At 47.5% G+C, this 20,999-nt stretch overlaps 1 protein-coding gene across 1 annotated transcript in view; it reads left to right on the plus strand.

Moving 5' to 3' along the window:
• Positions 1–20,999, plus strand: part of LOC147662679 (antigen peptide transporter 2-like) — a 205,450-nt gene that overhangs the window by 48,678 nt on the left and 135,773 nt on the right. Inside the window, exon 4 of the mRNA XM_086950986.1 lies at positions 16,269–16,399. Coding sequence (XP_086807112.1) covers positions 16,269–16,399 — 131 coding nt within the window. The remainder of the gene's footprint in view (positions 1–16,268; positions 16,400–20,999) is intronic.

Raw genomic sequence — 20,999 nt, forward strand, 5'->3', positions numbered from 1 at the left:
GGTCCCTAACTCTCACAACAGTGTTTTAAACTGCTTTCCTTCTTTCAAAAATTCCCTCATTCATGTACATATTTTTAATCTCTTTCTCAATACGTTCCTTGTCCCCATTCTTGCACATAGAACCAGAAGAACCTCTGGGTATTCATGAAGGACACAACATGGTGGAGGTTTTACGCTTACGAAAGAGCTCAAAAGGCGTCCTACCTGTGGAGAAATGAGGAGATAATCGGTAATTTTTTACTTTATTTTGAATCTCTACTTCCAAGGTATATGGTTGGAAAGAGCTCTCTGGATAGTCTCTTTGAGAACTCGGTTGAACCTCTCGACAATACCATTCGTTTCTGGATGGTAAAGTGCTGACCTTTTGTGCACAATCTTCCTATCGTCTAAGAATCTAATCATGTCTTTGGAGGTGAATTGAACACCCTTGTCAGAGAGTAGAGTAGAGGGAAAGCCTTCCCTTTCGAATATGTTGTCAAGAAACAGTATAATATCCTTGGTTTCTATAAAATTAGTTATTCTTATCTCAGGCCACCTGGACTATACATCAAGAAGATCTATGACAAACTTGTCTACACTTGTGTGTTTGATAGGCCCCAAGATGTCAATAACTACTTCCTCCCAAACTTCTTTGGGAAGTGTTCTCAATGACATAGGTTGTTCACAGGGTTTTAAAATCTTGTCACTTCTGTTGCACTCATTACATTCTCTAAAAAGCCCTCTCCACAAAAATGTTCATCCCAGGCCACCAGTAGGCTTGCCTAAGAATCTCTTTGGTTTTGGAGATCCCAGGATGGCTTTCGTGAGCTAAGTCTACAAGTTGCGAACTTAAGAAGGTTAGTGGAATGAGTCTTGTGCCTCTCATCCAAATACCATTCTGACATGCCAGCTCATCCTTAACCCGAAAGAAACCACTAAGAGCTTCATCCACTTTTGCGTTCTTAACCCAATTGCCGGCAGTGCCATTACATACTGATTGAAGAGACACATCGTTTGCTAGCTCATCTTCCCACACTTCCTTCTTAATGATACTCTGATTGACAAGGCAGACAGCAAAGTCATCAAAATCATCACTTTCATTCTCAAACACCCCGTCTTTAGAATTTTTCGGTGTTTATCAATCGCGAACAGCAGTCTGCTAGATTGTTCTTTGCACCAGGAACAAAAACCACTGTAAAATCGATCTCTCTGAGAGCTACTACCCACTTTCTTATTCTGGAGGAAATGTTGTCGATCTGAAAGAACTCACCTTGGACCTCTACTCACCCCAACGCTAGAAGATTTAACTCACCTTTTCACAAAGTACTACAAGACAAGACAACAAGAAGACTAAAAAAACATTAGCATTGTATTTATCTTCTCTGGCATGTGTGTCTACTTCAAACTACCCAAGCTTGTAAACTTCCAGTGACTTCATTTTTACTTGTTCAGCACGTAATCTGTGGAGCATGAGCATGGAGGAATTTTGATGCATGATCGTATTTTTACCCTCAACTGTCTATTTTGTCATGCGCTTTCTCAAATCATCTATTCAAACGCTTTGACTGACCGCAGCTTGTGCCCTTGTGACCGCAGTATCTACTCAACATCTCACAGTTATTCTGGTGTCTTCTGTTGTGCTCTGCAATTACGTTACTGTGTGAGGAGTCTTATTGGGCATTTGAGGAGATTTATTGGGTGTTTTGAGGCATTGCTACTGTCACGGCTTCGATGTTTGCCTTTGATAAATGCTGTGGTTAGTCAAATCATCTGACATTTCAAGCGCCAATGTTTCTCCAAGCTCTGTTTGTTTTTGAGCGGGTCCTCGTGACTGACAATTCTAGCGCTACTTGATTACCTTTGAAGAAGCCCCGTGACAGTCCTCCAGCATTCTTCTCCACTGCGCGTCTTCTTCTCTGAATTCAAGCTTTCCTCGAGCTTCCATCACAACGTCACACCATTTCACAGGAAGTCATCTATGACTAGCCTGGCAATCTTTGGAACATTTTCCTCACTCACTGTCATCTTCTATAAAGACTCGAATCCTAGACTGCTATCTTTTCTCTTGAAAGTTTGGAACATCAACTTTGGAACTGTGCCTTATTGTTTCAACATTCTCCTTTTCGATTCTTGAAACAACACTTACTTCAGAATTTTTGTGTGTCGGGACAATCTCTTGGAATCCTCATTTATTAAAGAAGGAACCTATACTCAATTCAACCTTAACAATACAAAATCCCATCCTTGTCGCCATTGTAAAGATCCTCCAAAGGCCAAAATTTGAATAAATAGTTCTTTATGTAAGTTGAAGGTAAAACCCCAGCCTGGTAGAACCACCTTCACAGCAGGCACCAGAATAACTGCTTCACTAAGTCAAAGAAATACATTCCAAAGTGAAGCTTGGTAAGTAAAGGTACTAGTACTCTGAGATATCAGAGGCAGGGAATAAATTATAATGGTTGACAATGGAAATAACAAAATAAATTAAAAGTACATTGAATTACTTGGTACATAATATCACAGGGATCCATTTGAAGGTCTTACGTAGGAGGCGAAGGGTGTGGAAGCAGGAGGACGAGACAGAGTTGATCTGGCGGTCCATTTTGAGCTCATAGACCAGGATGATTTCCAGGTTGCGTGCGTGGTCCGTGGGGGTGGGCGGGCTTCCGAGGCCGGGGGGCCACCAGGTGTCGTTCATGCATCCGGGTTTGGGCCCATGATGAGTACTTCTGTTTTGTTGGTGTTTAGTTGTAGGCAGCTGTTTTTCATCCATTTGGCGACGGCTTCCATGCCTTCTCGCAAATTGTGTCTGGCGGTATTGGGTTCGTTGGATAGGGAGAGGATGAGTTGGGTGTCATCTGCGTATGGCACAATGTTGAGTCCGTAGGTTCTGACGATGGGGGCGAGCGGAGCCATGTTGACGTTGAAGAGTGTAGGGCTGAGAGAGGGCCCCTGGGGGACTCTGCAGGTGGTAGTTGTAGGGTCGGAGAGGACAAGGGGGAGTCTGACCCACTGCGTTCTGCCAGAGAGGAAGGAGCAGATCCAGTTGAGGGCCTTGTCTTGGATCCCTGTGTCGTGGAGTCTGCGTTTTAGGGTGCAGTGAGAGACTGTGTCAAATGCCGCTGAGAGGTCGAGGAGGGTGAGGGCTGCTGTTTCTCCTTTTTCCAGTAGGGTGCGGATGTCGTCTGTTGCAGTGAGGAGGGCGGTTTCCGTACTGTAGTTTTTTCTGAAGCTGGATTGGGAGGAGTCGAGGATGTTGTGCTCTTCGATGAATGTGGCGAGTTGGCTGTTGATAGCTTTCTCAATGATTTCCGTTGCAAACAGGAGCATGGAGATGGGTCTGTAGTTTTTGAGGTCGATGGGGCCCGCCGAGGGTTTCTTCAGGAGGGGGTTGACCTCGGCGTGTTTCCAGTCATCGGGGAGAGTGGCGGTTGCCAGGGAGCGGTTGATGGGTTGGCAGAACATGGGTGTGATGGTGTCAGCGGCTCTGTTGAAAATGTGGTGGGGACAGGGGTCCGTGGGGGTCCCGGAGTGCATTGACTTCTTCGTCTTCAGTGTCAGGCTCAGTCCTCTTGTGTCTTCGGAATTGTGCTGAAGATAAATGGGTTCCACCTCCTGACGTCCCCGGTGTCTGGAATATATATATATATATATATATACAGAGCACCAGGATAGTCAAGCGAGGGAGGGAAAGGAAGGGGACAGCGGGGAGGGAGATCTATAACAACAATAACAAATGCACTCAATACACATAATACCAGGATGAGTATGTGTCATGTACATTCACTTCCTTTACCTCAAGTAACAATATGGAAAAGGAAAATGTAGTGCTTTGTACATAAGAAGAGATAAGGAGACTTCAGGAGATATCAGACCACTAGAAAGAAACAACATTCATTAATTGACATTGTATTCTGAGCGTAGACATATGTTAATAATGTGCGCCACTACATACCAACACAGTAGGTGCTATATCTTAGGACTGTTCCCCTGTAAATACCCTGTAATTCTCTCTTCTATCGTGAAACAAAAAGAACAGGTTGCGGAGAAAAGAAAACAGGTAAGCACTGCAAGAAACGGTAAATCCTTTAGCGTCTTCTGTACATTAGGGAATATCACAACGAATAAACTCTGTATAGTCAGTGAAGTCCTTCATCCAATATGATACAGTGCTATGGTTTCCTTGGGTGTACAACGTGAACAACGTGAACTCCCAATGCCAATAATAGTTCCCTCTCACTGCACCCAATGACTCGTGTTGCTCCACACAATAAAGTTCAGTTCTCGTGTTACACCACACGAAGAAAACAGCGACTGTCTCTGATCACACAGCCTGAAACACAGTTCCGATATGAACGCTATCAACCAGAAGGCGGTCACGATCACCAAAGAAAGAAAGCAACACGGGTTCCAAACCAGCAACACATGAAGAGTAGCGAACCACGCAACTCATGAACAAAAGCTCGATATTAGAATTCCAAGCACTCGGCGACCTCGGGGTATCAGAGAGGCAGGGCACAGCTTCACCGAACTTACCCCGATTCAGACGTCCGTAGGTGCATCCGCAAAGGCAAGAATATTCGGCAATGCCGGGCCCCGCTGTTCCATACTTATTTCCTGGTCACGTGACAGCGTAACACGTCGATTACATCCCGGGCATGATGGGAACTGTAGTTTCATGCCCTGGAACGTAGGAAGACCAATACAAGCAAGGTCAGCGTTTCATTCATAACCAGTGAACTGTGACATTCAGTGTGTCTTCGGTGGTGAGGGCTGTCCAGTTGTTGATCACTGGCTTCAGGGTGTCAAGGGTGGTTGGTGAGGGTTCAGGGTGTTGGTTGTCTTCGTCAAAGTTGTCCTAGATGCTCTTGATTTTGTGGTGGAAAAAGGTGCTGAGTTTGTCCCACAGGTCTTGTGAGGGAGGTATGTCAGTGGACTCGCTGGTGAGTTGGGCGAACTCCATGATGATGTTGAAGAGATCTTTGCTGTTGTGTGCGTGAGGGGAGATTCTGTCTTCAATCGCTTTTTTCCTTGTTTTTCTGATGAGTTGGTGGTGGGCGTTGGTGGCGGCTCTGAAGTTGTAGGCTTCTGTGTATTTGGTGTTCCTCCAAGCTTTTTCGAGGCGGCGGCAAGTACGTGTGGACTCTTGAAGTTCGGTGGTAAACCATCTGGCTTTCTTGGCGTGGGTATTGTTGTTTTTCTTGAAGGGGCCTATAGTGTTGGCACTGTTGTAGATCTATCTGTGCAGGGTTCGGCCTGCATTGTTGGGGTCGTCGTTTTCCGTGATGGTTGGAGTGGAGTTGCTGAGTGATGAGGTTAGCTGGTCGTCGATGATTCTGGTCCAGTTTCTTCATGGGGAGAGGGGCAGTTGGCTGTGGAAGGTGGGTGTTCGGATGGTGAAGTGGAAGCATCAATGGTCAGTCCGTGGGAGTACGGTGGTGTGGCTGAAGCTGATGGAGTTACCTGTTGTGAAGAGGGGGTCGAGGGTGTGTGCTGCTGAGTGCATGGGTTCGGTCACGGTCTGGCGGAGTCCAATGTTGTGGAGGTTGTCCAGGAGGTATGTGGTGCTGGGGTCCAGTTGGTTGTCAAGGTGGAAGTTGAGGTCTCCCAGTACGGTGTAATTGATGGACGCAATGGCATGCAGGGAGATGATGTCCCTGATGGAGTTGGAGAAAAGTCTGCGGGATCCAGGGGGTCGGTAGATGAGGGTTCCTCGGAGGGTGATGGTAGGGCTGGGCAGTATTTTGAAGTGAAGGTGTTCAATCAGGTCTGTGGGCTCGTCACGGAGTGTGCTCAGGCGGAGGTTTGATTTGTGGACGAGGGCGATTCCTCCTCCCGGGTGGGTGGGGCGGTCCTTCCTTGAGATCTTGTATCCTTGGGGAATGACGATGGCGATGTCCGGTCCGGAGGTGGTGTTGGTCCATGTTTCGGTGAAGAACGCTATGTCCGGGGTGGTGCTGTCGAGGAGGTCCCAGATTTCGGTGGTGTGTTTTTGGAGGGATCAGACGTTGAGGAGGATGCATTGCAGGGTCTTCGGTTGGGTTGTGGTCTTGTGGGCGGGTTGCGCCGGGTCTGTGATCTTGGCAGTGCTGCATGTGTGCCGACAGCGGTGACATCTGAAGGGTCCGTTGGTGTCGTCTGGTGATGCTAGCTTGCAAGCGTGGAGTGCCGCTGTGTCATAGCGTTGGCATTGAGGAGGTCCAGGGTTCCTGGTGCTGGTCGCGGTCGAGTCTCGGAAGGGCGCAAACGGGCTTGCCTTTGGCATGCCAGCAGCGCACCCACTACCCGGACGTGCAGCGGCCGCCATTAAGTAGGGGTCAGGGAGGGCTGGAGGGCTGGACACCTGGGAGGCGGAAGCGGGGAGGGGAGCTGGATTGGGCCGGTCGAGTTGGTGGTGCTGGGGGGGAGGGGCCGCGGGAGAAGCAGCGGCAGGGAAAAACAGGCAGAAAAGGCAAAAAGAGAGGAAAGAGTGGAAACAAGGAAGTGAAAGGTGCAAGAAAATTGGGGAAAAAACACAGAAGGCGAGTGTGAGAGGAAGATTAAATCAGTGAAAAACGAGTGAAAACGGAGGAGAAACAGGGTGTGAAAGGGGGAGATTGAAATCAGTAAAAACAAGCATTTGCAATGCAATAGGTCTCGCATTAGGACATTTTGAGCTATTGGTATTGTAAATGACAATTTTTTTATTTCTGTGTTGGTTTTGAAAATAGCTAAATTAATAGCTTTGTCATTTATAATGCCAATAGTTATAACTTTCGCAAATGTGACATCTATAGCATTTGTAATGCAATATGTGTTGTATTTACATGATTTAGATGTATTGCTATTACAAATAACAATGGCTTTTAATTTTTTTAAATAATTAATACTTAAATAAAAGTTATTGTAATTTATAATAGCAATAGCTTAAACTTTTGTAAATAACTTTTGTGAAGATTGTGTTAAGTGTATTTTATTGTGACGAAAATCCAAGAACAGAAGTGAAATATTAACATCTTTTTGTGACATTTGTAATAAAGTTTGAGACATTGAGAGAACATATTTGAACCAGTTGTTGTTGAATGGTTGCACAGATTGATGCTGTGGTGCCCCTGAGTGGTGGTGCTGAGTGAGTGCGATTGATAGATAGAGTGAGGGCGATAGATAGAGTGAGGGCGATAAATAGATAGAGTGAGGGCGGTAGATAGAGTGAGGGCGATAGATAGATAGACAGATAGATAGATAGATAGATAGAAAGTGCCTATAAATAAACCCATCAAAAACATAAACACCTAATAAACAAAAATGCCTGATTATTGAAAAGGAATAGACCAAGATATTAGATTTGTGCAAATATAATAAACAGAAGCAAGACAGCGAAGGGGCAGATGAGAGTGAGATGGAAATAGAGGAAGAGTGGAGAGGCCAAGACAGTGAGGGGACAGGAGAGAGTGAGACAGAAACGAAAGGCACATGGCGAATTACGAACAAATGTGAACATTAATAATGCAAAAATACAACAAAGCAAGGAGAAGTTGTGGTGTGCATGGACCTAAGAACAAACTGCAGGAAGAAGCTGCCTCAGCCATGTCTGGAGGATGTAAGAAGTGGTCGACAGAAGGCCATTCCTGGTGAGGCAGCCATTGTTCCAGTGTCGTCCCCTTTACATGGTCAGTAGGAGCAAGTGGGAGAAGGGAGTGGGAGAGGGGTGTGAGATATATCAAAGCCTTTACTGTTGTCAGTGGCCGCAGGCTGCCAGTGGGAGGGAACAAGCATATGGCGAGCAGCGGGGGAGTCTGGTGCGAGCCGTGGGGGTCGGGGGAGGGGGAGCAGGCATATGGGGTGTGAGTGAGGCCAAGCGCGCGCCTGGGGAAGCTTGCGCGTTACCATGAAGGTTTATGTGAAAAACCAAACCTTAGCCAGCCTCTTTGAAGGTCTCTTTAGCAGAGGCGGTCCTATGCACGAGACCTGACAACAAAAGACAAAGGGTTTCTGAGGGGACAGATTGCAATCTTGGAAAATTGGACAATCTGCCCACGAGCATCGGCAGACATGAGAGAAGAAACTGCCCACAAAATTGACAGTTGTCTAAAAACACAAAACGGCTTTCTAGGTGTAGTGTATGAACACAAAGAGGTAGAGTGTCTAAAAACACGGAAAACAAACGGTTCTGTAGTTATAGTCTTTAAAGGGTTCAATATTTATTGAGGGTGAGAAAACATAACACACATGCCTCAGTGGAGACAGGAGACATGCCAGTCTAAAAACACAAAAGGTAGAAGCTTCTATAGACAAAATATGGGTCTAAGCAGACGCGAACGGACCACACTCAAAATGCCTAGTTAAAACGTGAAGCATTTTAGTTTATGAAGACTATGGTGATTTTTTTTTTTTTTACAAAGCTTGACAACAAAAACGCAGCATATAGGCACAGCATGTGTGTTGAAGGGTGTGTGAAAGCACCGACTGCGCGCCTGTTTAAAGGTAACGTTGCTGCATTTGTGTCGGAGGGTGGTGGAGGCCGGAAGCAACTACGGGCTATTGTGCCTGAGACTTCCCACGCGTTGAGAAGTGAAAGAAATCAAGCTACATTCTCGGAGAGCAGCGGGGACTAGTCTGGAAAGCCCCTGGCTGCACAGAGTGCACATTCAGTGCTTGCTGCACGCAGACTTCAGGCTGTTAAATTAAAAGTCACGTTTTCTATTAACTCGCATGGAAGACTCGAGAGAATGCCATACTTGCTGCAAACTGTGTGCATCCCGTCAGGCTCAAAATAAAAGCGGCTGCCAAGTACAGTGGAGAACATTGTATGTTTACATCATAGGAAAATAAGGTGGTTTGAAATCACTCTGTAATATGATTGTCTTTTGTGACGCGACAGTGATTGTTTTAGAAACCGATGTACATAGTTATCTTTCAACGACATTAACTAGGTTTGTTGGTCTAAGCAGCCCTTGCAGCCATAAAGCCCTTTATGCCCCTAAACAACACTCTGGAGCAAACCGAAGTGGCTGGCGGCAAATGGACTCAAAGCGGCCGGTCGATTTGATGTTCTTGGCTTGTCTTGCTTGGTGGGAGGGGGAGGGGGAGCAGAGCAAATGGCAAGTGCGTGCAGGAGGAAGCTTTTACGCTCCAGGACACAACATGCATTGTAGGAAATCCGGCTGGTTCAAGAGACTTTGGTTCAGATGTAATAGGTTTTGAGTACATAAAATTACTCGACATAAAAACGAGAAAACGGAGGAAAGACACAGAAGCAGAGTAAAAGGAGGTGATTGAAATCAGTGAAAAACAAGTGAAAACGGAGAGAAGAGCGGAGCGAGAGAATGGAGACAGAGGTCTACTGGACCACCGAGGATGAGGTGCAGGTAAAACCTACAGGTGGAGGAGGGCCTCGAACACCAACACTCGAGAGTGCAGGGGCTCGGGTAAAGGCCTCACTTGATGGTGGAGCTGCGAGGGAGGGGGGCAATTTCACTGACAATGAGTCAGTGGGGCAAGGACCCCTCTAGGAGGAACATGACTTAGAAACTCTTCCTCAGTGTGACACAGTAAGTGCCACTCAAAAACATCAATGTTAATTCAGTTCTTACATGTAAAAAGAAAAGGGTTTTGTTCTATTCTGTGTAGGCCTGCCAAAAGATAACAGTGTCAAAGCACCTGAACAAAGGGAAAAGGGTGAAACAGCAGTTCACAGCCTGGTTAGGACATAATAAACAAGCATTAGAAAATGTAATCTGTCTGGCTTCCATCCTTCATGAACTCATATGATACACAATTGGGGTGGCCTCTCCCCAAAAAGTTTACATCACATTTTTCATTATACCTTGAAATGCCACTCGACTGTATGATATCAAGTACATTGTGTTCCAGTCCTGGACTATTATTGTCTGGGGACTGTAGTCTTGTGTCAGATGGATGAAACTCCAATAGCAGATGATGATTTGTATATGAAATGTCCAGGACTGGATCTCTGAGTCCCCGTAAACGTGTCTTAAACTGTGGGCAGTGCAGTAGCTCAGCTGGTATCAGAGATCAGGGTGAACAAGGATTGTGACCATTTGCTTTTCAGTCTGCTGTCTAGGTTGTTTGCCATCCCCTGCCTCATCTGTGCTGCCCTAAGAATGCACGAGGTGTGGGGAAGTAAAGACTCATAAAGGCAAGGATGGAAAGTCACACATGTGGCCCATAGATGCTGCTTACCAGTGTGATGAGGCTTTTAATCTGCTTGGATGGGGCAGATGGAAAGCTCTTCAGCCTGACTTTGAAAGTCCATGCATGTCTGCGGAAGCACTGTCCCTCCCATGTGCACCTAGGTCAAGTTGTGAGAGTGCCAGTCCCTTCCAGCAGGAAGTGCTGCGTGTTGCTATAGAAGGCAGGGCCCAGGCGGCAATCACCACTCTTTCTGTTTGATGAAAAAACCTATCGGAAGCAGTCACTGACTGACCGCACACCTTTGTTTTTAGGTTTTGTCTGCACAGTGGTGAAATCTCTTAATATATCTTAAAAAGGGTCTCTTATCAGTTCCCAATGGCAAGTTACTGTGTTCATTCGCTTTTGTGTGGAACTTCTTATTTGTTAACTTCCCATGGCTGCAGACATTTACAAAACCTCTACTAAAGCTGTTCACATTGTTTAAGCCCCATTCACTGTCAAGATAAGATCTCTTCCCACAGAAAAGGCAGACAGCTTTTAACAGTATGATGGAATGCTTGCTTTTTATTACTTAGTTGTGTAAAGCAGATGCTTTAGCCTTAGAGCGTTTGTGGCATTTCCTATTCATGCCTCGGTGCGTTTCTTTGCACTTTGTACGCATTATTGGATTGATTTTTTCTACTTAATCTACTTGGTCATTATGATCAAATCCTAATGTTGTAATAAACAGTGCACGTTAAAAAAGGGTAATATACAAGAGCTATGCTATGTTTTACTACCTAACAGGCAGCCACAAGTGCAGTTACCTTGGAGACAACAGGTTCATGATTTGAATGGTGCAGCAGGTGCAGTAGCTGCAAAAGTTGTCAGAAGTCTTCTAAACACATAATATTGCTATATTTGACTACAAAACAGGCAGTCACAAGTGCAGTTACCTTGCATTTAAAAGGGACTTGATTTGAATGGTGCAGCAGGTGAAGTGGCAACGGGACCAAACGTTCTAGGGACCCCACTTAACCCAGACTATTGCTAAAATTTAAAACTAAACATGCAGTCACAAGTGCAGTTACCTTGCAGACAAGAGAGACACAATTTCAATGGTGCAGCAGGGGCAGCGACACCAGGATCAAAAGCTCTAGGCACCCCAAGAAACACCTACAATTGCTATATTTTACTGATGAACAGGCAGTCACAAGTGCAGTTACCTTGCAGACAAGGTGATCATGATTGAAATAGTGCAGTAGGCGCAGTAGAACCGGGCCCAATAGTTGTCATAACTCCTCTAAACACAATATTGCTATATTTTACTACCTATAGAGGCAGACACAATTGCAGTTATCTTCCTGTTAAAAGGGGCTCGTTTTGAATGGGGCAGCTCTATTGACCCCACTTAATGCAGAATATTGCAAAATGATACTCCTAAATAGGCAGTCACAACTACAGTTATCTAGCAGGCACTAGGGCCATGATTTCAAAGGTGGCCTTCGAAGCTGAAAACACTCCAGGCCCAATCCTCTGCCCCGGTGCTCCACTGCAGCACTCCCTGGTGGCCCGCGGAGTTCACAGTGCTCCAGGACTGATCCTTCACAGGAACTGCCTGCCCTGCGCTACACTGCAGTGCCCGCCCTCCACCCCCGCCCCCGGGTGGCCCGCGGAGCTCACTGCTCTTTGGGCCTCATCCTTCACAGGAGTCTCCGCCCCTGTGCTCCACCGTAGTGCCCTCTGGTGGCCCACAGAGCTCACCATGCTCGGGGACCGGGCCCATTCCTTCACAGGAGCATCCGTCCCTGCGCTTCACTGCAGCGCCCCCTGGTGGCCCGCAGAGATCACAGGGCTCTGGACTCGATCCTTCACAGGAGCCTCTGCCCCCCAATGCAGAACCCCTGGTGGTTCACGGAGCTCACCGCACTCCAGGCCCAATCCTTCACAGGAGTCTCCGCCCCTATGCTCCACCTCAGCACCTCCTCGTGGACCGTGGAGCTGACTGCGCTGGACCCGACCCTTCACAGGAGCCTCCACCCCTGTGTTCCACCGCAGCGCTCCCTGGTGGCCCGCAGAGCTTACTGCACTCCAGCCCGATCCTTCACAGGAGTTTTCGCCCCTATGCTCCACCTCAGCACCTCCTGGTGGCTCGTGGAGCTGACCGCGCTGGACCCAATGTGAAAAGCAGCAACTCTCCTAAGACCACCAATGCTGCTCGCCGCAAAACACCTTTGATTCACTTTACGATTATCTATCAAAAAAACGAGGCAGGCGCTGGAAACTGGAAGGCAAGAAATAGGTTTATTATTCCAGAGGAGAACACATCAACTCAGACACCGGGATGTCTTCGGGAGGTGCTCTAACTGCATCTCCGTGGCTCGGCCTTTTATACACATTGCATCAGTTTATTAGCATGGTTAAACATCCTTGGAATCCCCACCCCAGGCAGGTTCCCACACAAACCCAATAGCATCGTCCCCCACCCAGATCTAACAGATGATTGCTATCTCGCAGCTGGACATTCTGACAGGATCTAAAAACACGTGGGATCGGTCAGATCTAAGGGTTCGCGCCATTGATTAAATCAGAACCCTTTGTCAGCTAAACAAGTCCTGCCGTGTGTGGGTAATAAACCATGTCCGCAAGGGTCGGTTAGTGCCTGGGACCGGATTGAGTAGCCAGGTGCGGTGAGGGAGGTTATCAAAAAGGACTTGCCCATGCATGGAGGATGAAAGGACGAACGGGTTTGGGACGGGAAGTGACACCGGGGCTTTGTCATGATGACAAGGTTTTACTGCCCCAGTACATTTGTTCAGGCTTAGTCAGAGCGCTGGGGGATGATAGTGAGGTCAGGGTGAAACATCGGGGACCAGCCGAGTACGAAGTGGCCGCGATGTCTAAAATGGTTGCCGCTTATGCGCACGCAGGGGCTCTCGCTAAGCAAGATGGCGCAGGCAATGTTCATGTTTGTCGTTTTATATTTTACACCAATCCTTCACAGGAGCCACTGCCCCTATGCTCCACCTCAGCACCTCCTGGTGGCTCATGGAGATGACCGCGCTGGACCCAATCCTTCACAGGAGCCTCCGCCTCTATGCTACACCTCAGCACCTCCTGGTGGCTTGTGGAGCTGACTGGGCTGGACCCAATCCTTCACAGGAGCCTCCGCTTCTGCGCTCCACTGTAGCAGCCCCTGGTGGACCGTGGAGTTTACCGCTCTCCGGGCCCAATCCTTCACAGGAGCCTCCACTCCTGCCCTCCACCTCAGCGCTCCCTGGTGGCCCGCAGGCTCACTGCACTGCGGGCCCGATCCTTTGCAGGATCCTCCTGCCCTGTGCTCCGCCGTAGCACACCCTGGTGGTCCGCAGAGCTCACTGCACTCCAGGCCAATCCTTCACAGTAGCCACCTGCCCTGCCCTCTACCGCAGTACCCCCTGGTGGCCCATGGACCTCACTACACTCCAGGCCTTATCCTTCGCAGGAGCCTCCGTCCCTGTGCTCTGCCGCAGCGCCCTCTGGTGGTTCGCAGAGCTCACTGCGCTCCAGGCCGATCTTTCACAGGAGCCGCCAGCCCTCTGGTGGCCTTTGGAGCTCACCACACTGAGCCCGATCCTTCACGGGAGACTCCGCTCCTGCGCTCTGCCGCAGCGCCCCCTGGTGGCCAGCGGGGCTCACCACGCTCCAGGCCTGATACTTCAGAAGAGCTTCCGCCCCTGAGCCAGGTTGGGCATGGAGGGACGTGTCATGGGAGGGGGGAGGAGGAGTGTGTGTGCACTCCCTAAGTGCTCATGTGTATTTAGTTGGCCATGTCAGGCCGACCAAAATGCACATGTGCATTGAGCAGCAGAGCTGGAGAAACCCCACAGACTCCCAGGCCTTAGCGGAGCGTCTTTCATGCCCACTCAGGCCAATCACCGTGCTGCTCTGCATCACACGGATTGGCTGGGAGTCTGTCTCAGGAGCTGCTGGGACCCAGGAAGAGGCTAGCAGAAGAGATGCGGCATGGGAGGTGGCCTGCGGCGTCAGGTAGGTTTTAAAATTATTATTAATAACCTGTGTCTCCCCCCACGCTGTTACCCCAGCTGCACTGTTCTCACCCACCCCGCCACCCTTTGTTAGTTTCAGCCGCCACTGCAGTCAATCACAGCACTGCATTGCAGCGTTGTGATTGGACATGGGGAGCCTGGTGTTTTATCCTTCCTGTTCTGGCCGGGAGAGACGACGAGGGATGTGGAGGAGAGACGCGGCAAGTAGGTACATTTTTTTCACATTTTATTTTACATCCCCCTTGCCCCTGATTGTTGCCGGGCTTCACTGCACAAAACCACACAAAGGCCATACTATTTCAAAAGGAGGTACAGCTAAATGGCTAGTCAACTGCATTCAAACCTGCATTGCCAAGACAAAGAGGCATCTCCCTGCTCCACCATGGCCGTATTCAACATGTACGAATGCAATCTCTACGACACCTCTGGGTAATGTCCCAATAGCTAACATCTGTAAGGGAGCTACTTGGTCTACCCCACATACATTCACCAAAGACTACTGTGTGGATGTTCTGACTCGCCTTCTAGCTCAAGTAGCTCTGCTATCCTACGAACACTCTTTCAATCTTTCTGCAAAATTCTCTGGCTAGATTCTGCTTATGGGAGAACTGCTTTACAGTCTATGTAGAGCATGTGTGTCTACAGCTACACTAGTCATGCACGGAAAATGTGCCTTTAAGCATCTGTCCGAGGCATGTAGTGCTGTAGATTCACATGTGCCCCTCATCCTCCCGAAAACATTCGGTTGTTGCAGATTTATTTCATTTTATTTGTATATTTACTTGCATGGCCAGCTTATTTCAGTTCTGTGCCCCACTTCTATACCTCACCTGCAGGACGGAAAACAATCTAACAATGGAGCGGATGTCCATGCATATTACCATCTACAGGAGGAGTCACTCTACCTCGTGATTCCAAAGACCTTCTTCAAAGAAAAACAATTTGCACACATCTGAACCCAAACTAGATAGCTGGAGTATCTGGAGTATGTGAATCTATAGCAATACATAATACAAACAGATACTTATTGGGTAAATAACATTTATTTCTGGGTGTTTTTTTCTCTCTCTCTTTCTTTCACTCTCTCTATGTCTATACATGTCTCTCTCTTCTCCACACTCTCTGTCTTTCACTCTCTTGCTCCCTCTGTCTCTGTCTCTCCACTTCTTTCTGTCTCTCTCTTGCTCCCTCTCTCTTTAAATGTCTTTCTGTCTTTCTCTCTCTCTCGCTCCCTCTGTCTTTCACTTCTTGCTCCTTCGGTCTCTCTCTGTCTCTCTCTTCCTCACGCTCTCTGTCTTTCACTTTCTAGCAACTTCTGTCTCTCTCTCTCTCTGTCTCTCTCTTTCTCCCTTCCGGTCTCTGTCTTTCACAGTCTTTCACTCCGCCTTTCGCTCTCTATGTGGCTTCCTACCAGGGAGCGGTAACACCTTTACCCCACCAAGGCTTCTATTGTGTCCTTTCCTTGTAGACATTTGCACGTCTCCCCAGGAAGGCAGAAAGCTGTCCTGAAGACAGACATCATGCGTAGCTTTAAACGGGCACAAGTAACTTAGGGCAACAAAGTGGTAACTTTTTTTAATTTGCATGCAGCAACAAGTTATATTATTTCGATTTTAGGATCAAAGTGATCTTAATGTTACGAGCTGTTTGTTACCAGTTTCCATTCCCAGTTTGGCCCTGTTGGGGTACCTAGTTTGGTCTTCCCTTCAGGAGTTAGTACAGATTAGAAAGGGAGGCTTGGGCTTTACCAAGGTTTTAAATGGAAAGCCAAGTTAGCAGTGAGCACGGCTCTTCCAGGCTGCAAAGGCACTACAAGGAATAAAGAGAAAGGAGGTGCTTGGAAATTGTGGTTTGTGGAGGGGTGCTGCCTTTTATGACCAGGATAATGCTCCCTGCGCATTTACTGGGGTCACTGCTCTGGGCCAGTCTGTACCCCCAAGTCATGTGAACCTGGCCTCTTCCTTACAGACCCTCTCAGTGTTGAGGTCCAAGTTGTCAGTTGCTTGAAGCATATGGTACTCTCATTTTGGACTGCTCGCTTGTGAGGTTTGTGTTTCTGTTCGCCACACCCACAGGTGATTACATCTTACTTTGGTTTATTCAACCCCCATCTCTTCTTCTCCACAGCTCTCTCTCCGCCGGGTGCAGAGGAGGTCTCTTCATGTTCACCCACTACAGGCTCACCCACCGCCTCCGGGCCCTGCTCTTCAAGGCTGTTGTGAGGCAGGAAATTGGTTTCTTCGAGTCCACCAAAACGGGTAACACTTTAAGTAGCTTTTTTGAGAGACTCATTTCCTCTGATTCTCTCCCCCCCCTGCCTCTTGTTGTTGTCACTAGGACTGAGTTACTGCAAACGTCCCTATTTAAGCTACTTGTTGAATTTTGCACAGTGTTCATCGTGTGCTAGTATGGAGCAGGAAGGAGTGAAGCCCACTACACAGGAGATATTGCGCCTTTAAATGGTCCTCACTCTCCTCCCACTCTGCAATCAATCAATCAGAGTTTTATAAAGCTCAATACTGACCCGTGAGGCTCTCAAGGCGCTGGGGGGGGTGCAGCTCTGGGTCATCTAAAAAGCCAGGTCTTGAGGTTCTTCCTGAAGGTGTGTAGGGTAGGGGAGCATCTGATGTTGACAGGGAGTTTGTTCCAGGCCTTGGCTGCGACGAAGGAGAAGGCTCTTCCCCCTGCTCTGTTTCTGCGGATGTGTGTGGTTTCTGCCAGAGCAAAGTCGGCGGAGCGGAGGTTCCTTTTGGGTACGTGGAAGGAGACTCTCTCATTGAGGTATTTGGGTCCGATGTTGTGGAAGGATTTGTAGGCGTGGGTGAGTAGTTTGAAGGTTACTCTCTTCTCGACAGGGAGCCAATGGAGGTCTCATAGGTGTTGAGTCATGTGTTTGTACCGTGGGGTTCCAAGGACGAGTCTGGCTGCGGTATTCTGGATGGTTTGGAGCGTGTGCAGGAGAGTGATGGAAGTGACCCGTCTAGGGTCACTCGGGTTACTAAACCACCTGTAGTCCTTACCTATATCAATGAAGAGTCTATCAGCCAGTAGAGAATGCAAACAAGCAGTATATTATCTATACTCTGCAGAGGAGCCCAAACCGAACATGCACCATGCAATGCTTGCTAGTGGGCTGACTCAATAATCATGCGCAGCATAGTATGATACATCAAACATGTCATAAACATCTAGAACACGCCTACAAGGGAAAGATACAGGTTTAGAGATGCGTACTTTAGGGAGGCAGAGGGGCATACATCACCAGCCGGAGACGGGCACAGGGTATCTCTTGGCCAAGGTCAACCAGCTGCATCCCTGCTCCTCCCAATGTTGGAGAGGTGCTGCAAATAGAATATTACTTACGCACACAGAAAGGCTTATTCATAAGCGAGGCAGCGCCCCTTGTTGAATAAAGAAACAAAAGTGGGCGTATACTTATCAGGTGAACTACAAGTGTCATGGCGCAACTGTCTGGGCCTACCTCGTTCGCAGTTTAGAGCTCACCGCGTGCTTATACATAACTATAATATAAGATGGCAGCCAATATACAAAATGGCTGCCACCCGTCCAAGACTAACCTGTTCTGTAAAACATCATATTTATTATAGCTCAGTGGGTTGTCAATATAGATGACTACCACTGCTATATTTAGCTACATAAGGCTAATCTAAATAGCGTAACATAAGGGGCATAGTCCTATGATTATTTTGAAACCTACAAGAGTTCTGTTGATTCCGGCATAGAGTGCGTTGCCGTAGTCCAGTCTGCTTGTTATGAGTGTGTGGGTGACATTTTTTCTGCATTCGGGGGGATCCATTTTAAAGTCTTACAGAGGCAGTTGAAACTGGTGGAGGCGGCCGAGTTGATCGTGCGAGTCATGGTGAGGGAAGAGTCGATGATGATGCCGAGGTTCCGTGCGTGGTCTGAAATCATTTTGAACTTACTCTGAACTTACTCTGCACTGTTACCAGGTGGGACACTTTTTCCATTGTCTTTTCTACTCTAGTCCTGGTGCTTTCAGAAGTTGCTGTCTCAATTCATAGCACTGGTTGTGCTCAGAAATAAATTTAACAAATCCCTCCTTCTCATCATCATCACTGAATGCTTACCTAGTGCGTAGCCACCCCAGGGTTTCCCAGGCTTACAGAACATAGGTAGAGCAGTTCCTCCGCTGTGTATTTACCCTCTTTCCTTGACTTGTTTTTAAATATAAAAAAATCAATAGTGCTTTCTCACAGGTAATTCGGTTCCAACTCAGGCTCCTGAATGAAGCTAGTATAAGGACGAGTAGGAAGCATGGTACAGGCTGCTCAGACACCCTCTTGTTTTACTTTTCAAGACATTAAGAACTACCTTTCTGTTAAGAAGATGCTTTCCATAATGTCTTTGTGTTCAGTTATTAGCATCCAGCACAGGTGACAGCACAGCAAACAGCAGCGCTTAGTACGATAGCTCAGCTCTCCCTCCAAATGTCCTCCTTTCCCCAATACCCCAACATTTTATACCCAAGTCAGGACGCTGTAAAAGTAACACTGTGCTTAGGTTACAACACATTCCTAAACTCAGTCAAGTATTCTAGATCATATTCTTTGTGAACTTGAAGCATACCCGGCAGTGGGCAATTTTGCAGTGGTGGCGGCTGGTTTTGTCATTAGGGTCTGGATTTGCTGTGGTGCAGCAATATTGTAGCCCCAATAACAAAACAGCAAGCAAAAGCAGCAAGCAAAAGCAGCAAACAAGCGTTTCCATCCTCCCAGGGCCAAGCAGTGCTTCCACTGGAGCTGGTACCAGAAAAATGCCAAGGCTGCTTTGGGTTCCCAGTCCGGACCTGGCTTCACCCAATGACTGATCTTTCATTTGTTGACAGAATAATTGAAAATGTTGCTCAGCATCTACAGATTCACTAGACTAGGAGAAAGTCGGGTTTTCAGGGCTTGACATTCTGGTTTTTGGCCTTTTCATAGCACTGAGGCAGCTACTCTGCAGGTTCTTGATGACACCATGAACGTTCCTGTAAGAGAAGACCTGTTCCTGCTGATGGACGCCTCAGCAGACTTAGATAAGTTGGACCAAGGGGCAACGCTGACCATTCCTCCATCTCATGCGTGTGGGTCGGAATGTCCAGAGCAGGTTCCCATCATTCCTCACAGGTGGATCTCAGGGTGGCACCTCGAGAGCTTCCCCGCTGGTGGTCCATTGTAGAATGCCACAGTCACAAACCAGGAAACATGAAACTCCAGGGAGACCTGGTCGCTGAGTCTGTTGTGTCCACCAGCCGATGGTGGATAACTAAAGCAAGTCAAAAATTCAATCAAAGCAAGCCTGAATTTGTATTGCTTTCCTCTGGCTGACATAAAAAAAATTGTCTTGGCTTTCCCTTCTAGTACAAAAATGGTTTCATACATTTATTGATTGACTCAATTAAGTTTTTACTACACCTGAAAAATAACATTATCTCATGGCGAAGTAAAAAGGATGCATAACCTGTGGAATTGTTATTTAAAATCTTGAATGCCCCATATTTTGCCTGAGTTTCCTGGGCTTTTTCTTGATAAATATTGTCAGGTTTGACCCGTTGAAATATGTTAGAGGAAAAGAGCTTCTTGCTGAAGCTTTTGTTTAAACAGAGATCAAAATTTAAGACCCAACTTGTAATGGTGTGATATTTTTTGCACCTGATTAAATCGGACACTGCTGAGTCAGAATTTATCATTGATAAATACCACCAAAGGTTTTCGGGAAAAACATGCAAATTGTGGTGCTCACCGCACCAAAAGCTGCATGTTCCTGTCAATACCGTGTATTTCTCCCCCCATAACTATCAGTAGGTTTTGATTAACCAGTCCCCTCTCGAGACACAGTATAAGGGAAAGGATAAAGGCATTCCACCCCATGCCCAGACTAAAAGTGGCAAATTTGCCACCTATCAGACGAGTGCGGCTGACCCCTCCCCCCTCCCCCTCGGTAGAGACCTCATTAAATCCACGCTCTAGTGACTCAGTGAACACAAGCAAGCAATCCAAGCCTCATGCAAGGCTGTGGAGATGAACCTCAGGGATTTGAGAGTGGATGTGACCCTGCTCCAACAAGACCTCCACAATATGGCAAGCCAGGTCACCCAGACTGAGGATTGGGTCTGCACGCTGGAAGACGATGAGTATACTCTTAAATCCACTATGTCTGTGCTTCTCTTCACCAAGCAAATCAAATTCAGAGCTGAAATGCTGAAACAGGTCTCAACGCAATAACTTCAGACTAATGGGATTTCCAAAGGCAGCAGAATTCACAGACCCAGAGAAGGGGTGGACCCCAACACTCATTTTCCCTGTGGTTTGTGTTTGAAAGAGCACACAGAACTCTGAGACTGCCCCCAGGACCCCCTCCACGTTCAATGATTGCCCACATCCTCAATTTCCGTGACTAAGATGCAATACTATACTCAGCGAGGACGGCTGAGGACATGTATTATGATGTTTCAACTCCGGAGGGGTTGAGTTGGTAAAGGCTAGTTTTCCTGCCTTTCTTCCCACCAAAGGGGGTGAAGACAGGAGGGAAGCGGGCTGCTCCTTCTAACAAGAGAGGCTAGGTTCGCATTTCAAAAACGGCATGGCCTTTGAAGCTTCCCACCACGAATTGCTCTTCTTAACTAAGGACGAAATGTGAACACCTCCGCCCGGACAGGCTTTGTTCTCGACCTCTGAGCGAACTGGCACTCAACCCATGAGGTCAGAACTCTGTCAAGTGATGGCAGGCTGGCTGAAACCAATTGATGACCACACTAAGGTTATTGCTAGTTTTCATTGGACCTCTTTAAGGGGTCCTCTATGAGCATTTATTAATACATCTGACACTGGAATC

The sequence above is a fragment of the Lissotriton vulgaris genome, unplaced genomic scaffold (assembly GCF_964263255.1).
Source record: "Lissotriton vulgaris unplaced genomic scaffold, aLisVul1.2 SCAFFOLD_2358, whole genome shotgun sequence".
NCBI lineage: Eukaryota > Metazoa > Chordata > Amphibia > Caudata > Salamandridae > Lissotriton > Lissotriton vulgaris.